Source organism: Sycon ciliatum, chromosome 3 (genome assembly GCF_964019385.1).
Source record: "Sycon ciliatum chromosome 3, ocSycCili1.1, whole genome shotgun sequence".
NCBI classification, from domain to species: domain Eukaryota; kingdom Metazoa; phylum Porifera; class Calcarea; order Leucosolenida; family Sycettidae; genus Sycon; species Sycon ciliatum.
The window spans coordinates 7,717,792-7,736,501 of record NC_088645.1 but is presented as its reverse complement, the minus strand read 5'-3'; the positions used below and the strand labels follow the sequence as shown (position 1 = coordinate 7,736,501).

Sequence of the window (18,710 nt, the reverse complement as noted above, 5' to 3'; positions counted from 1 at the left end):
GCAGCAGTAGCAGTAGCAGTAGCAGCAGCAGCATAGTAGCAGTAGCAGTAGCAGCAGCAGCAGCAGTAGTAGTAGCAGCAGCTCCAGCACGACAGCAGCAGCAGCAGAAACAGAAACCGAAGCAGCAGATCCAGTAGGATGCTGTGACCGTTTTTGACAGTTGTGAAGAACCAGGAGTCAAGTCTTACGTGAGCGGTTTCAGATGGTCAGTCTTCTTCCATAGATAGAAGCAGAAGTGTGCAACTGACACGGCATGGCGCCAGTTATGATACGGAGGATCCCGGTAACCACGCTGTACAGTCAGTACAAATCTACACAAGACAAAAACACAACAAATTGTAGAATATCATATTTACCCGTTGAAGTACTTCTCTTTGTTTGAGACAAGGGTAACATGGATGCAGCGAATGGGATTTTCGGTCTTTGACCACTTTGCTGGTGGGCTGATTTACTCACCACCCGCCACTTAAGGAGCTGCATCTGTGCCTTAGATCTCTGCAAGGTGGTGACGTTCCTACCGATGCTGAAAGCTTAGTCTAATGAGTTTCAAGCAAACCGTGAAATTTTGAGGCCGTGTGTCTTGTATTGAAACCTGTCTCCTATAGAAGCCTGTTTCGAGCACAAGCCTGATTTTTCAAGATGAACCATTGGTACGCCAGCCTGGTTCAATGTAGACATGCATATAAACAACTTGTTTGTATAGAAACCTAGCACTGACATCGGCTTCAACAGGAATGCGCACGGCCCTTATACGGTCAGCCTTTGGGTCATCCTAATAATAAGTTATTATTATTAAGTCTGAAGAAAATGGTGAACGGTCTCTGCTGGGATGACGACTACACCATAGTTCAGTAGCTAAAGCATCGCTGCTGGCTACAAGCGAGGGTCCCTGGTTCGAGTCCTGGTGGTGACAGTCAATTTTTTCTTCAGACTTTTCCCGTTTGTGTCTTTCCCTCAAACCAGTGAATATTAATAATAATTATTATTATTATTGACTGGTTTGAGGGAAAGAGACCAAATTATTATTATTATTGTTATTCGCCGTATGGTTCGTGACGGCTCATCAGGTGTGCAATTTGAAACTCGGATGTTGAGCCATAAATAAATGTGGAAGAGAAAAAGACATATGGATACGAGTTAAGAGTAACTCTCCATCACTGTAACATGATACTATATACAGTCAGAAAGTGCAATAACTAGGCACAAAACTGACAGAGTACTGAAACATTCGACGTCCTGACACCTAGCTTTAACACATCTCCGTAGCGCTAACCGACAGCCTTCCAACTTGGAAGGTTCAAGGTTATGGAAAAGACCAAAGAGGGGAAGGCAAGCGCAACGAAAACGAGCAAAAGCCACAGTCCCAACGGAACAAAGAATGTCGATTGTTACTGGACGATGACGAGACCAGTACGATATTTGACAAAGCGGTCTAACTATTGTAGTTAGACCGCTTTGTCAAATATCGTACTGGTCTCGTCATCGTCCAGTAACAATCGACATTCTTTGTTCCGTTGGGACTGTGGCTTTTGCTCGTTTTCGTTGCGCTTGCCTTCCCCTCTTTGGTCTTTTCCATAACCTTGAACCTTCCAAGTTGGAAGGCTGTCGGTTAGCGCTACGGAGATGTGTTAAAGCTAGGTGTCAGGACGTCGAATGTTTCAGTACTCTGTCAGTTTTGTGCCTAGTTATTGCACTTTCTGACTGTATATAGTATCATGTTACAGTGATGGAGAGTTACTCTTAACTCGTATCCATATGTCTTTTTCTCTTCCACATTATTGCTATTATTATTATTATTATTATTTATACAAAAGAGAAAGGACCAAGGAACTACAAGTTACGCTATACTAACACAACCAGTTACTAAACAATCAGCTCATGCTATCCTTGGTCCTATCCTTGGTCCTTTCTCTTTTGTATAAATTACACCTTGGCTCTCCATCCGAGTCCGTTATTATTATTACGTGACAGTACAGTGCCTGAATTCACATGTAAAACTTACCGGCAAAGCTTCTCCTTGGGTATTTTCCAGCGTTGACAGAGTTGCATTTCCTCAAACATGCCGAGCATAGCCTGAAACGTGATACACAGCAACACACGATAATGTATGACCGCACACACAACAACAATACAATCACGCATATGCCTAGCGACCCAACCCCTACTCCCAAGCACACACGAACCTGTAGCTATTATTTTCCCAAGGTGAACGCTCTTACTATGCACCGAGATTATGTTGGGAGCACGTAAAGAGCTGGTTTGCTAGTACGTGCGTGCAGTATAGTCATTACCTCGACAGTCTGGGATATACATGTTCCCATCATACCTGAACAGTCTGGGATATACATGCACGCAGTTTCCATCATACATGGACAGTCTCAGCTATACACGCACGCAGTTTCCATCATACCTGGACAGTCTCGGACTCCTCCATGTCCATGCCGGTGAAGGTGAAACTACTGATGTGTAGCTTAGCATCTAGGTCGCTAAGACTCCAGGCAGGCTGTTGTATATAGGGCAGTAACTCTGAATCAGGGACCTGCAGTGTGCGCAGGACAGGCAAGAGAAGAGAAAACAATGGGTATGGGTTATTTAAAATGGCTAAAGCCTAACTTCCATTACCTCCACCCTCCGCCCTGAGAGACAGCAAGAGGAATCCTTTACACAGATAATGACAACAAAACAACACAAGAAAACGTTCCTGGACGCCCTCAATTTGTTTTGATAATCATGTGTGTGTGTATCCTTGATGACTGGGAAGATCATCTTACTCTTAAAGGTGAGTTCAAATAATCAAGGGGTCTGGACAAGGCGCGTAAAAGGACACACATGAAACTTGCCTGCATGTGGAACAGCATGAGCTCGGTGAGCAGGTTGCTCCTGTTCTCTGCCACCATCAAATCCTTGTACAGTGATTGCTGCAAAAGAAAGAATAGAAACGGTAGTTTGAGATGTAGAAGCAGGCACCGGTAGCAACCAGCATCAGCATCAGTGCCGCTATATACAATACCACAATAGCAGCATCACCGCCACCGCCGAAGCAGCAGTAGCACCATCAGCGCCGCAACCGATAAACCTGTAGCACCACAACTACCACCGCCGCCGCCGCCACCACCACAGCAGTAGCAGTAGCAGCAAAAGCATCACCCCCACAGGAGTAGCAGCATCAGGACCACCATCACAGCATCAGGACCACCACCACCACATCAGCAGCAGCACCACCACCACAGCATCAGGACCACCACCACCAGCATCAGGACCACCACCACAGCATCAGGACCACCACCACAGCATCAGGACCACCACCACAGCATCAGGACCACCACCACAACAGCATCAGGACCACCACCACAACAGCATCAGGACCACCACCACAACAGCATCAGGACCACCACCACAACAGCATCAGGACCACCACCACCACAGCATCAGGACCACCACCACCACAGCATCAGGACCACCACCACCACAGCATCAGGACCACCACCACCACAGCATCAGGACCACCACCACAACAGCATCAGGACCACCACCACAACAGCATCAGGACCACCACCATAGCAGCAGCACCACCAGAATCAGGACCACCACCACAGCAGCAGCATCACCACCACAGCAGCAGCAGCATCACCACCACAGCAGCAGCATCACCACCACAGCAGCAGCAGCAGCTCCAGCGCCAGTACCACCAGCCCTACCAGCACCAGCGCCAACAGCACCCATATCACTCCATGCCATGCAGTACCTGACTGATAGCCGAAGAACAGTGTAATGAGCAGATGCGCGCAACATCCTCATCCACTGTGGAATAGGGAGCTGTACAGGGATACGAGAACACGAGAACATGGTGTTGGCAAGATGTTAGCAAGGTGGAGAAACAAACGTCAGCCTCCACCTCTGAACTTGTTTGACTCACTCCAGCGCAACATCATACAGTACGTCACCCCTCCAAAACAAATTACTAGCCAGGTTTTACGAAAATTGGCTAGGCTATGCGGCGGAATTTTTGGACCTGTAGGTACAAAATGCAAAATTATCAAATTTAAACGAGGGCATTAGGTCAAATTGGATTTTCCAACAGAACAGCGGATTGTCTAAACTCTGGTAGTACTTTAAACATCTGTATGGGCACTATCTCACCATTGCTGCTGCTGCTGCGGCAAAGCTGTAGAACACCGAGTACATCTGAGACAAATACACACACACACACACAAAGGCACTGGATTAAAACAAACAGAACCCACTTTTACTAATGAAGCTACGTGATGCGTCAGGAAGCACCAAGAGTGTACCACTGACTAGCTGCACATGTGTATCATCCGTAGGTGTCATCAGTGCTAGAAACTTAGTACGTCACACCATGGAAAACAAGGGATCGATGCTGGCCCGATGATACCCCACGTGGTGCACACACACACACACACACACACACACACACACACACACACACACACACACACACACACACACACACACACACACACACACACACACACACAGCGTCTTTACTGCACAAGAACAGTACATTGTAGTCATGTCGGTACTCAGCAATGCGCAAAAGCACCGGCGCTAGAAGCAAGACGGAGAGCAAAACCATGAGCCAGGAACAAGAGTAACAGCATCACGCACAAACACTCCCGGTGCATGTGCCCAGTGTTGACTACGGGACCCACGGTCGGACGAGCTGCTGATGCCTCACCACCACCACCACCACTGCCGTTTCTGTGCTGCTTTCTCTATACATACACACGTACACTGCATAAGTGCATATTCACATGCCTGAAGGTTTGTGGTTTTCAATAAAATTAAAATTAAAACACTGTGCATCCTAGGAACAAGAGTAAAAACAACACACTGTGCGTCCTAGGAACAAGAGTAAGAACAACCCTGTGACTAGCTCACCATTGTGACGTCGCACCGGCATGCACAGCACTCTCCGCTGCTCGGCATCACTGACACAGTAGCTGTTGTCTACGTCGGGGCTGAAATGAGGGCTACGGGACGCTTGAGTAATGTTCAGTGTTGTATCTATTGCCCAGTCACACACAACGATAATTATGGCAAATACTCAGTGCAACAAACAGGCACTTGACAATTTGAGAGAGAGAGAGAGAGAGAGAGAGAGAGAGAGAGAGAGAGTGTGTGTGTGTGTGTGTGTGTGTGTGTGTGTGTGTGTGTGTGTGTGTGTGTGTGCGGCGTGGTGGGGGGGGGGGGGAGGAGAGAGAGAGAATACACGGAAAGGAGAACATTACAGTTTATGGGCAGATGGACAGAGGGAAGGCTTGATGGACAAAGAAAATAGAAGGATCGTTACATGTAGGTAAGTTATAATAAGGAGGGGTCGACAAATAGTGAACAACACATCACTTACCGAGCCTAAGAGATGCAGCAGCTATGCCTTGGCCAACTGGTAACTGCAGTGGCTTCTGAGTAAAGGTGAAAAGAACAATCGAGACACAAAAGGCAAGAAAGAATAGGAGGGAGGACAAGGGAGGAGAGAGCTTAAAAGACAACTGATGCAGAACATGTAAAAGGCAGCTTTAGGGTCAAATTTTGAGTTATCATGTCCTGTAGTAGTTAGCCCCTTCAGCTTTCATATAAAAAGCCAGATGATAATCCGTCAACAAATAATGCTGTGGTGGTGGTTTTGTGTGCGCAGTCTTAAGCCACAAATGTTGGCAATTTCAAACTTCAAATGATATTTTTCTCCGTTTCAGTCAAGTGCAACTGAGCACCCTTTTCACATGCGCTGCACCAATTGTGTTTCTCCTACATTGAACAAGGGTAACTATCCGCACCTACCGTTGCTTTCACTATGCTCAGTAGCATACAGTCCAACTCGTAAAATTTAATAACGACCCTCGATCCTGCACGACAAAAGCGTCGTTTATCACGAGTTGCAGCTATTCGTGAGGTTGATATTATGCAGTCAAATAATCACTATGTCTGAAATTCTAGCCTGGTCGTTCTTTGGCGCCCAACACTGTACTGCGACTACCGCCATGGTAATCGATAGCTGTGCCTCGGGGGGGGGGGGGGGGGGGGGGAGGGGGGCACCATAGCCACAGTGTAGTAGTGTTGCAATCATACTACAATCATACTACTGCATGACTCACTGTTCACTGCGATGTAGCGACTGTGTGGGCATTGTCATGTAAAGAATGCGATGATGAAGGAGAAGGAGAAGAAATCTGCCAAAATCACAGCGTCCGGCCATGCCCGACCATTTCCGAGAGAGTCAGGACATCGAGTCAGAGCAATCTATAAACCGTATCGTGCTCCCTGAGTACCCTTCACCACTGCAACATCCTCCACCACTGCAACATCCTCCACCACTGCAACCTCCTCCACCACTGCAACCTTGTCTACACTGACCTTGTCTACACTGACCTTGTCTACACTGACCTTGTCTACACTGACCTTGTCTACACTGACCTTGTCTACACTGACCTTGTCTACACTGACCTTGTCTACACTGACCTTCTCTACACTGACCTTCTCTACACTGACCTTGTCTACACTGACCTTGTCTACACTGCAACCTTGTCTACACTGCAACCTTGTCTACACTGCAACCTTGTCTACACTGACCTTGTCTACACTGACCTTGTCTACACTGCAACCTTGTCTACACTGCAACCTTGTCTACACTGCAACCTTGTCTACACTGCAACCTAGTCTACACTGCAACCTTGTCTACACTGCAACCTTGTCTACACTGCAACCTTGTCTACACTGCAACCTTGTCTACACTGCAACCTTGTCTACACTGCAACCTTGTCTACACTGCAACCTTGTCTACACTGCAACCTTGTCTACACTGCAACCTTGTCTACACTGCAACCTTGTCTACACTGCAACCTTGTCTACACTGCAACCTTGTCTACACTGCAACCTTGTCTACACTGCAACCTTGTCTACACTGCAACCTTGTCTACACTGACCTTGTCTACACTGACCTTGTCTACACTGACCTTGTCTACACTGACCTTGTCTACACTGACCTTGTCTACACTGACCTTGTCTACACTGACCTTGTCTACACTGACCTTGTTTACACTGACCTTGTCTACACTGACCTTGTCTACACTGACCTTGTCTACACTGACCTTGTCTACACTGACCTTGTCTACACTGACCTTGTCTACACTGACCTTGTCTACACTGACCTTGTCTACACTGACCTTGTCTACACTGACCTTGTCTACACTGACCTTGTCTACACTGACCTTGTTTACACTGACCTTGTCTGCGGTGTCCACTTCCACGCTGCTGATGCTGACACTGGCCTCCAGCAGCTTAGCCGTAGAGGCAGCGTTGTCCTTCACGACGAACAGGTGTGCGCTGTAACAACAACACCAACAGAGTCACACCTAGCTAAAATATACCGTATATTTTCTATTATAAGCACAGGTCTCCATTACTAGCACAGTCTCTAATACTAGCACACTGTGAGCACCTTTCGAAACATTATAAGCACGGTCTCTATTATTAGCACGGTCTTGGTGGAAATCAATGCTGCATGCATGATATCTAGCATGTATTTCTTCTCGCTCTGTATGGATGTATTGGTTGAAAAATATAAGCACGGTCTCCAATATAAGCACGGGGTAGAGGGGTGTTGAAATATAAGCACGGCGCTTATAATAGAGAATATACGGTAGTATACGGTTGCAAACATCCGTGCTCTGTGCAAGACGACCTCTGAAATAGGAGATCACCTGTCCTGTCTTAAAGGGAATAGAACGCCAACATTTTCTATGGTTTATCCGAAGGAGAATTGGGCACTGATTCCGATCAGCTATGTCTCGAGCCGGTCAGAGAATAGCAACCACGTCAAATTCCACAAATAATACGTTCCATATTTGGGCATTTGGATTGATGGTGTGCGTATGTTGTGCAGTATACTGTGCATGAGAAGCAGTGTAAATTGAATGGAAGAAAACAATTGCTTTGCAGTTTTGCAGGTCTATTTCGTTCCCTGACGGTAACCGAATCTAGATCATGTAGGAATCTATTGAGCAGGAGAGTGACACATGTCTTCCCCGAAGGTTGCCCAGGCAGCAGTGGTGGGAGAGTGACACATGTCTTCCCCGAAGGTTGCCCAGGCAGCAGTGGTGGGAGAGTGACACATGTCTTCCCCGAAGGTTGCCCAGGCAGCAGTGGTGGGAGAGTGACACATGTCTTCCCCAAAGGTTGCCCAGGTTGCCCAGGCAGCATTGGTGGGAGAGTGACACATGTCTTCCCCCGAAGGAGAGTGACACATGTCTTCCCCGAAGGTTGCCCAGGCAGCATTGGTGGGAGAGTGACACATGTCTTCCCCGAAGGTTGCCCAGGTTGCCCAGGCAACAGTGGTGATGCAGAAGACACGATCATACCCGCGAGATGACAGTAGACCAGTGAATGCCGCTCACCTCTCCGATCGTGTACGATGTACAGCCCTGGAGACCAGCTTGTGCAGCGTACTGGACAGTTCCTCGCCTATAGGACGAGTACGAGTGCAAAACGGCAAAACACATTAGTGTCCAATGCATGAAAACGAGATCACTGAGTCACAGCGACGGGAAACTATGCGGCACCTGTCTTTGGCTGTCAACGTCCACAGGCCAGAAAATGTGTGAACTAAAGCTCAAAGTCTTCTTTGCCACAACCACTTCCTAGTTGAACAGGCTACATCAGGGCTGCTGGGGGAGGTGGGGGGTACAAAGCACTAGCCAGCATACTGATCTTTTCTAGTCCAATACAAAGTCCCTTCATTTCCTGGGTCTTATGCTGCTGCTGCTGCTGCAGACCGACCTATGTACTTGTCAGATTAAAACAACTTAAAAAAGCATTTGACATTCTGCAGTTGCATGCGTATAAGCACCTCATTGACCCTGCTCGTAGATTACTCTTCCCTCCATTTGGCCTAAGCGAAAACTAGTCACGCTTGCTTGGTGATGCCAACGCGAAGAGGCTGATAATAGACATAAAAGTACCAGTTCCTTCATTTGCTGCATCTTATGTTGCTACTTACGTTACTGCAGACCTACCTATGGACTTGTCAGGTAAAAAAAAGCATTGGTCATTGGTCATTGGTCATAGCTGTGCTTGAAACAGCACTGTCTACTCACTAACCTTCATTGCGTACTTCTTGGACAATATCCTGCATCTCCAGAAGCACCTACATACACAGCAACACATACACACATCCATGCATGTGTGTGTGTGTGTGTGTGTGTGTGTGTGTGTGTGTGTGTGTGTGTGTGTGTGTGTGTACAGCCAGACATGCATGTACACACACACACACACGAATACATGCGCACGCACACACACACACACACACACACACACACACACACACACACACACACACACACACGCATGCAGAGACAGACAGACACACAGACACGCACACAGACACGCACACAGACACATACACACGTACACACACACACACACACACACACACACGTGTCCACAGAGGAGTACATGCCGCACACAGTTATACAAACACCAGCAACCACCCGTATATTCAGACTCCCCACAAATACAGCAACCTAGCGAGCCATATGAGTACTAATACACAGAGAGCACAACGAGGCTATGGTATGGCCAGATCAACAACAACTGCATCTACCAAAGCCTGGTCTCTATCACAGACACCACTTCACCACCGGAGAGCACGCCTAACCTCGAAAGAACTTTGCCTTGGCACCAGGCTGGTACTAGTCGTAGCTGCTGCGGTGCGTGCAATCAGGCCTGCTTCCAGAATCTTCTGACTCTTCTTGAGAATCCAGCCAACACTTGACAGTGTGCGTGTTGAAAAGGCCTCACTAGAACAAAGAAACACAATGCGAAAACAAGAAACCACCGTCTAGCAGTAGCTCAAAGGAATCTTGCAATCGATTCGCAAAATTTTCAGATGGAGGAATGTGCTAATCCTGCGAAGCTCGTAGAAATCCTCGGCTTAGCCTTGCAGAACCAGACGCTAGGGCTAGGCTTCTATTGAAGCAGGCACCAGGGTATGCATACATGCATGGCAACACATAAACTAGGTGTGGATGTACAGTAAAACCTGTAACTAAAGACCACCGTGACTAGCGACCAGCCTGGTACTACAGTAAAACCTGTAACTAAAGACCACCATGACTAGAGACCAGCCTGGTACTACAGTAAAACCTGTAACTAAAGACCACCGTAACTAGCGACCAGCCTGGTACTACAGTAAAACCTGTAACTAAAGACCACCATGACTAGCGACCAGCCTGGTACTACAGTAAAACCTGTAACTAAAGACCACCATGACTAGCGACCAGCCTGGTACTACAGTAAAACCTGTAACTAAAGACCACCGTGACTAGCGACCAGCCTGGTACTACAGACCACTTCGCCAGGCACGGACCGTCTCACATTCATTATTTTTTACTGTACTTGCGCATGGTACATGTTGGAAACCAGGCTTGCGGTCAATGCAGGAATCTAAATGAGACAGTACGATGTACATGGTGTGAGGTGATGATGATGAAGGCTTGGCAAATGTGTACAGCACAGAACATGATGGACACACAAGTACACGTATGAATGACTACACTACAGTAATGACATCCAAGGCGGAATTTTTACTCCGCCATGTTCAACAAACTTCTCACAGGGCCAGCGACATCGTTCGGCCAGAGAGCGGGTTCGGTGGAGGTGGAATTGCTTCATGTTTAACAAACGTATGATCGGCGAGTACGTGCACACACAGAAACACACACACATACACACGCACGCGCGTGAGCAAGCACGAGCGCACACACACATATCCGTCTGTCTGCCTGTCTGGACACACTGATACTGCTCCACTCACCCCGGGTTCTTGACAAGACGAAGTTGAAACTGCCCCTGTGCTACTGCAGGTCCGAGAACAGTCACCTTGCACACTCCTGCTGCTGCTGTATGCACACAAACAAACGGATGCATCGATACAAGGACGTAACGGACAGCAACGACGACGACGACGACAACAACAACAACAACAACAACAACAACAACAACAACAACAACAACAACAACAACAACAACAACAACAACAACAACAACAACAACAACAACAACAAACACAAACAGAAAGGAGAACATGATGGGTGAAAGGTAGACACAAAAGCACACTTATTCAACAGTGAATATGTGTACGCCACATTTACAACTACACAGAAATATGGGACGAGAAAAAGAGAAATGGAGAAACACGGAAATGCACGGAAAAACAGGTCTCTTCATTAGCTGATTATTTTGCAATTCAAGCATGAAGTCTTGTTGAGCGAAATTCCCTAATGCTGTCCAGACCTCAACTTCCCAGCTCAGAAGACGATGGCTTTTCTAACCAAGCATTTTAAGTTAGAACCGCAGGTATTTGTCCAGCCTTGGGGTCCAGGGCTCCAGGTCTAGAAAAAATCCTATAATGTATTCGTGTCAAACTTACACTCATCATCACACGTCGCATCAGTTTCCGCCAGATGCCTACTGCTCCCTGTGTCCAATGTAGCCTGTGCAGAAGTATTATACAAGTGGACATACACACACACACACACACACACACACACACACACACACACACACACACACACACACACACACACACACATACACACAGTGACACACACACACAGTGACACACACACACACATACACACACACACACACACACACACACATACACACAGTGACACACACACACAGTGACACACACACACACATACACACACACACGCACACACACACACATGTACCGGTGTAGAGTGAGGTGATAACTGAGCTCACGCTTCACAATACGGCCAGCGGTGCAATTACATATTCTTTACGAGGAAAATCCTAGACAACACACCTCCGACGGAGGGTCACCTTGAAGCAAGTACAGTAAAACCTGTCAATGTGACCACTGGGATAAACCTGTCAATGTGACCACTGGGATAAACCTGTCAATGTGACCACTGGGATAAACCTGTCAATGTGACCACTGGGATAAACCTGTCAAGGCGACCACTGGGATAAACCTGTCAAGGTGACCACTGGGATAAACCTGTCAATGTGACCACTGGGATAAACCTGTCAAGGCGACCACTGGGATAAACCTGTCAAGGTGACCACTGGGATAAACCTGTCAATGTGACCACTGGGATAAACCTGTCAATGTGACCACTGGGATAAACCTGTCAAGGTGACCACTGGGATAAAGCGACCACCTGTCCTAGAAGACCACTGAACCCAGCACCAAGACATGCTATTTCCAGTCAAATGTTATGTTATCTATAATATATTTTACTTCACCATATGTACAGGCATTGCTGCCTTCTTGCTGTGGACCGTGAATGATGCCACAGCTTCTAGGCAATGATGAACAATGACACTTGATAAGAAGACCACATGGTAACAGAGATCGCTTTTCGAAAGTCCCCCCGAGCCGGGTCGTCTTACACAGGTTGCACGGCCGTGCAATCTTACCTGATACAAGACCTTGGCATTGTCGCTAGCCCCCGCACAGCACCACGTCAGCACAACACCGTTAGCCTGGGCCAGCCTTAGGCACGACTGACAAAGCTTGGACAGCTTGCCGCTCGCATCTTCCTCCGTGTCTGGACACAAGATTCGAATGCATCCACAAATAACGTATGAATATCGCGATGGGTATACCATCGCCACAGAGAAAAGGTTACAAACTACACAACATCATAACAATAGTTTGTTATCCGGAGAGGAGAAGTCTGACGACATAGAGAATAATGAAGGTAGCGCTGGGAAGACACATTCCCTAACCACCCCTACTCTTAAAACCCTTTGTGGTTTCTCTTTGCACAATCGCCTTGGCTTATATGGAAAGCTTCACCAACGTTCCTACAACAGGACGACCATGTACTGGTCGTATTGTCAGTCCAGAGCAGTCAATGTGATGCTTTGTGTTAACTACAGTCGAATTCGCTAATAACGACTGCGGATGTAACGACAATTCGCGAATAACGACAGAATTTCCATGCCCAGAGCAAAGTCCCATCTAACTGTAATACATATAATGAGACTTCGGATATAACGACACTTCTCGAATAAGGACACTTTTCTGATGCCCCACCGAGTGTCGTTATACGCAAAGTTGACTGTACATGCTAAGCTATTTCCTGCACATGCTTCAGAGATTCAAGTAACCACGGTGGTGAGCAGACGAGAAATCACAGCAGTTTTGCTACATACCCTGTACGGACAGCAGAATCTTCCAGCGGTTCGCTTCATCGTGCAGCCTCTGCTGCCGCTCCAGATTGCCTATGGCGGTGCTGGTAACTTGCAACAGTGCGCCGGGAATGGTTGGCAGCGGGGAACAACTCTGGATGTCAGACTCAGGGGATGTACTGAACACTTCCAAGATCTATGTACGAACACAGAGCGAAAGCCCAAAGCGGAAACATTCACTGGCATTCTTAAAGCTCAGGCGTGTAGCCCGCATGGGGCACGGGGGGGGGGGGGGGGGGGGGCAGGTGCACCCCCTCCCCAAAAACAAATGTTCGACCTAGGGTTAGCATGCATATTATGACCATGATGACATGCACCAGCTTTCCTACACATATGCGTCCATGCACCCCCCCCCCCCCCCTTAAAGGGGGACCAGCTGAAGCTTGTAGTCAAACGTGTTACAAACAAAGTGGAACAAGGCTGTGTTCCTGTAGCTTGAGTTTCTCGCTCATGCAATCTTCAGGCAAAAATCATTAGAAATACCAAACAGGGAAAATGGGCTCTTACAGTGGGGAAATGTGTGATGTCAATGTTTGCCGACAGCAGCGAAAAACAACCAGTTCTGCATAACAGCAATCCGGAACGCCTGGCGTGCATCTCAAGCTAGCGTCTAGACAGGACAATATGCTACAGTGTGGTGTTGCATTCTATGGTGTAGACCACTGCAGTTCATGCATACGTTGTGGATGGCACTTACAAGCAAATCCGGCCGACCGGTTTGCGCCGCGCTCGCCACTCCGGGCACAACGCGGCATACAGCGCGCCCTGAGAGTCAGACGGAGCACACAGAGAGTGCAAAGGCAAGCCTGTAACGCCGTACATGGACGCAAGTTGCATAAACGCGTTGGAAATCAGCTCAAGTGAGGGTCAGAGACGCCAGGATCAAACACAGAATGCAAGGGAGAGTTCTATTCAGGGGGGGGGGGGGGGTAGGTGCAAGGGAGCGAGGACAAGGGGGACTACTTACCACCGAGATCTTGACGGAGGTGCAAGCAAAGTGGATCGCCGTTCTTGCGGAGAGAATCAAGCGTCGTAAGTTGTTCCTCTAGGGATTCGTGGACGGCACTGCCAGCACACAGGTGAAAAGACAATGTGGCAATGTGGCTATTGAAACAGACTTGGGAAAAGCAACCTCTCGGGTACAGATGGTTGGAATTGGCCTTGAAAGTTAAAACTACGGCCGCATCAAATCAACATACACCCTGTCTTTGAAGACCAGTCGTTTTAGGCTTCCAAGCATGAAAGACCTCGAGCACACGGCGTGTGAAATAGCATTCCGCGTGTCATCAATTTCTCTCCGTTGCAAAAAGATGTACTGTAAACTGGCTAATGTTTGCGGCGTATTATTGTTTGCTAATTTTGCGAGAAGAGCATAACGCGAATAGTAGCCATCGTGAAATTAAACTTCAACAGTGGGAGTATGTGTGTGACCACAATGATCCAACATTTGCCGTCGTCAACTCATTGGTTCTGTTGCAAAAAAATTAGTGATGCGAACATCGGGTGGTTTACAAGAAAACAACACCAACAGTACTCACTGAGACAGTCCAGCTGCTTCGATCTCCGCATAGGATGCAGTGCACGGCTGCGTGCCGTTGCAGCTTGCATCCGCTGTGACCACCTGATACGCACTGACATCATAGGCATGACAACTACTGTGCGACGCCGCACCATCACCATTCGCTGTCTGCCAGTCAGCGTCGGCCTCCTCCGCGTAGGGCACGAGAAACAATGTCTGCACATGCCTTGGCTACAAGTGTGTGTGTGTGTGTGTGTGTGTGTGTGTGTATGAATGTGTATGTGTGTGTGTATGTGCATACATGCGTGTGTGTGTGTGTGTGTGAGCAGAGCAAAGGAAAATAGAAGGCAAAGCAACAGCGTATGTTGGAAACGGCGGTATGGAGTATGGGATATGGGGTATGGAGTATGGGGTATGGAGTATGGAGTATGGGGCATGGGGTATGGGGTATGCAGGCCCGTCGCACCGACTTTGGAGGTGGGGCGGCCATGGAAGGGGGGTCCGGTGGTCCTCCCCCAAGAAAATTTCAAAAATTGAAGCCAATTGCAAGCATTTCCAGGTATTTGGTGCCATTTCAGTGTACGGTAACTACAATGAAAGTCTTTTTGATTCTGCAACAAACGAAGAAGACGCCACGATCGGGGACAAACATTACCCTCCCCGGGAAAAAATTCAAAAATTGAAGCCAATTGCAAGCATTTCCAGGCATTTGGTGCCATTTCAGTGTAACTACAATGAAAGACTTTTTTCTGCAACAAACCACGATCGGGGACAAAAATTTGTCACGTTTGCGCTAAGCTGCGATCATGCATTGTGCTTTGTTGTAACCAGGGAGTAGTACTACTCCCTGGTTGTAATGTGCTCCAAAAAAAAAAAAAAAAAAAAAAAAACGGCCGAAAAAGTGGGGCGGCCTCAGCCGCCCCAGCCGCCCCGGCTGTGACGGCCTTGGTATGGGGTATGGAGTATGGGTATGGGGTATGGGGTATGGAGTATGGGGTATGGAGTATGGAGTATGGGGTATGGAGTATGGGGTATGGGGTATGGGGTATGGAGTATGGGGTATGGGGTATGGAGTATGGGGTATGGGGTATGGAGTATGGAGTATGGGGTATGGGGTATGGAGTATGGGGTATGGAGTATGGAGTATGGGGTATGGGGTATGGGGTATGGAGTATGGGGTATGGGGTATGGAGTATGGGGTATGGGGTATGGAGTATGGAGTATGGGGTATGGGGTATGGAGTATGGGGTATGGAGTATGGAGTATGGGGTATGGGGTATGGGGTATGGGGTATGGGGTATGGGGTATGGGGTATGGGGTATGGAGTATGGAGTATGGAGTACCATAATTCCGGAGTATTAGTATAAGCCGCACTGGAGTACCGTGAAGTACCGCCAGAGCACCCAACCATCTCGTCCTTTCGTGGTCGTCTTGTGGAGGTGGTTTCCTGTCTGTAGGTCATACGACACGTACCTTGTACAAACAATGCACGTTGTGCAGGCAATCCGTACCCAGTTTACCTTCGAGGGGATGCCAGCTCTACATAAGAACATGTCACGTTTGACATTAGTACACTAAAGTTCTCACACTGTACAAAACTTAGTTGCACTCTGCCTTACGATTCTCTTCCAATGGCTGTAAAACGAAGGTGGGGCGCTCTCGCGAGACGGAGCACTCCGGCGGTACTTTACGGTATACGCCGCACTGGAGTACAAGCCGCATCCAGATTGCCTCCTCCACCCAGATTGCAAGCCTCCTCCAAAGATTTTTTTGCCACGCCATCTACCCCATTATAGCACCGTTAATTTGACCATCGTAGTATCGTGAGGTGAGTTTGCAGGCCTTCATGGCGCTCGGACAAGTGCAATACACAGACTCTCACTAGCTACACAGTACACTGATTCTGGCACGTTATTTCTGCATCGATAGTCATAGTGATTGATTTTCCACGCCGAATTTCTGACGCTGCATGCATGTCCCATGCGCGTCAACACTACCTCATACTTTCCTTTTCCCGCGTTATTACCTCAGCTATGCCAGTTTTGTATGTGGAAAAACCCCAATAGCAGTGTGGTCTTATATTTTATCATTCAACATTGTATGTGTGAATCTACCTTCACTGATGAGCTATGTATTCGCGAAACAGCTGTCTGAAGGAGTTATCAATATCGTCTACGGAAGTGTCCTCGCAGTGGTGATGATTGTGTGCAGGAGGGTCTAGTCGGCTAAAGAGGGCAGTGTAATGGTGGAGGTGATCGTCAACAGTTTCGTCAATCAGTACAAAAATCGACAAATACAACCCCCATCAATTTTTATTGATCCCAAACCACCAATAATTATCTTTCCAATGCAAAAAAAACTAGAAAAGAATCCTATAGAAATTTCTGTGGGGAGCGTTCCACCTTAATTGTTGTTGATTCACACGGTCCTACCTCCGTGTCCGGTGATTTGTCATGCTGCTGAACTCGCCCGTCCACTTCTAGCGGTCGATTGCGCCGCTGCCTCTCGTACTCCGCCAGGCAATGGCACGGGCAGCGCGATGTGACAATGCCCAGCAGCTTGGCCACTTCCTGCAAGTAAAATTATTGTGTGTGAATGGGTGTGCACGCGTGCGTTTGTGCGTATGTGTGTGCGCGATCGTGAGTGCCCGTTAGACATGCGACAGAAAAACGCACCCCAAAACACACCATGACCACCACAAGGCATGGTGGTGACAATCATACCACACAAATCTCTGATACTATACGCGCGAGGCAATGAGCCTGGCCGCTCAAGTAGTTAGGTCCATGGCAAAAGCAAATTTAGTAGCCACTCGCGAATAGAAAAACACTTGAAAACAGACGGTGACCAGCTTTCACTAGCACACACCAGAAAATTATTGGAAAAGAATCACATACATTCGTACCTCCTCCATAGCTAGCGCCTCCACTAGCACAAGCGTGTGCTTCGGTACCCTCTGCCCCGAATGACTTGTCCTAGATGAGCGATGAATGAAGGACTGTAAATCACCTGGAAGGCGAAGAAAAGCCTTCCCCGCTAAATTTTACGTCTGCAGCTGAGGCTCTGAGAAAAAGACTTTGCATCCTGCACCGATGCAAGTGACACAGTCTGTGCAGGGGGCGACTGATGTGATACTGTTACTGTGTTAGCAAGAGGAAGCGAAATCAGCAGGGTGCGCTAAAAATCCCACTGGAGCGTATACATGTACGTGTGTACAGCATACATCGCGCCGGCCTTGGCTAGACCTAGAAGGCAAATGGGTCCTCGTCTAGCGTGTACTACAAAGCACTTTTCCTAGTGTTCGGGTTTTTCAGTTGTCGAGTTCACTGCGCTGTGCGCCTGGCATGCGGCTTGGCACTGTCAAGGCCAAGGGCAAGAAAGGTCTGGCATGTGTTGCGCGCGCTTCAGCTGTATTCTATCGCCTGCTAGCGGCCTTTACTTCTGGCCACGACATCGACGTAGATCTGCTGAGGCAAGATGCATGGCCCTCACAGTGTCCAAGCCTCGGGCTTGGATCTGTCTTTGCACTCGTCTTGGTTTGCCATAGCTTGTGTCAGTTGTAAAAAAAGTTGAAAAACCATGAGTTGTAAATACCCCTGGCCATTTACGAACTAATTACCTGTTGGCGAGTTCTGTGCTGACACGTAACGTCGTTGTACCGAGACTGCAAGAGGCTAAACTTAAACATAACCCCGGGGTTAACTTATGTACTCATTGGCAGGCCAAACTGGGTGCGCGAATCGTTTTTATTTCAATCCAAATAATTAGCAACAGAAACCATCAAAAAGGAAGGCATAAAGCAACAGCAAAATGAAGGTGTACATGACAATTGTAGTCGATGATACTGGAGTACATGTACTGGGTAGAGTATCATAATAAGTGCCAAAGTGGAGATGATCTCAACCTGCGATCGAGTCCACACCATGTACGGCATACTTATACAGTAGTA

The 18,710-nt window shown here is 47.9% G+C and overlaps 1 protein-coding gene across 3 annotated transcripts in view; it reads right to left on the bottom strand.

Moving 5' to 3' along the window:
• The window catches only part of LOC135811308 (uncharacterized), a 31,004-nt gene extending 12,978 nt beyond the window's left edge, over positions 1-18,026 (bottom strand). Inside the window, exons 1-21 of one of the 3 annotated variants that reach the window (XM_065324526.1) lie at positions 17,667-18,026; positions 17,194-17,331; positions 14,781-14,992; positions 14,210-14,307; positions 13,940-14,007; positions 13,207-13,378; positions 12,466-12,596; positions 11,447-11,510; positions 10,832-10,916; positions 9,674-9,815; positions 9,118-9,163; positions 8,415-8,481; positions 7,230-7,344; positions 5,372-5,426; positions 4,903-5,028; positions 4,141-4,185; positions 3,746-3,816; positions 2,841-2,918; positions 2,411-2,539; positions 2,003-2,073; positions 189-311 (exon numbers count right to left, since the gene is read on the bottom strand). In XM_065324526.1, the coding sequence (XP_065180598.1) occupies positions 189-311; positions 2,003-2,073; positions 2,411-2,539; positions 2,841-2,918; positions 3,746-3,816; positions 4,141-4,185; positions 4,903-5,028; positions 5,372-5,426; positions 7,230-7,344; positions 8,415-8,481; positions 9,118-9,163; positions 9,674-9,815; positions 10,832-10,916; positions 11,447-11,510; positions 12,466-12,596; positions 13,207-13,378; positions 13,940-14,007; positions 14,210-14,307; positions 14,781-14,992; positions 17,194-17,331; positions 17,667-17,675 (2,045 nt within the window). In that variant the 5' untranslated portion in view covers positions 17,676-18,026. The remainder of the gene's footprint in view (positions 1-188; positions 312-2,002; positions 2,074-2,410; positions 2,540-2,840; positions 2,919-3,745; positions 3,817-4,140; positions 4,186-4,902; positions 5,029-5,371; positions 5,427-7,229; positions 7,345-8,414; positions 8,482-9,117; positions 9,164-9,673; positions 9,816-10,831; positions 10,917-11,446; positions 11,511-12,465; positions 12,597-13,206; positions 13,379-13,939; positions 14,008-14,209; positions 14,308-14,780; positions 14,993-17,193; positions 17,332-17,666) is intronic. The other 2 variants (XM_065324528.1, XM_065324527.1) reach the window with 2 other exon arrangements.
• Between the last annotated feature and the right edge of the window lie 684 nt (positions 18,027-18,710).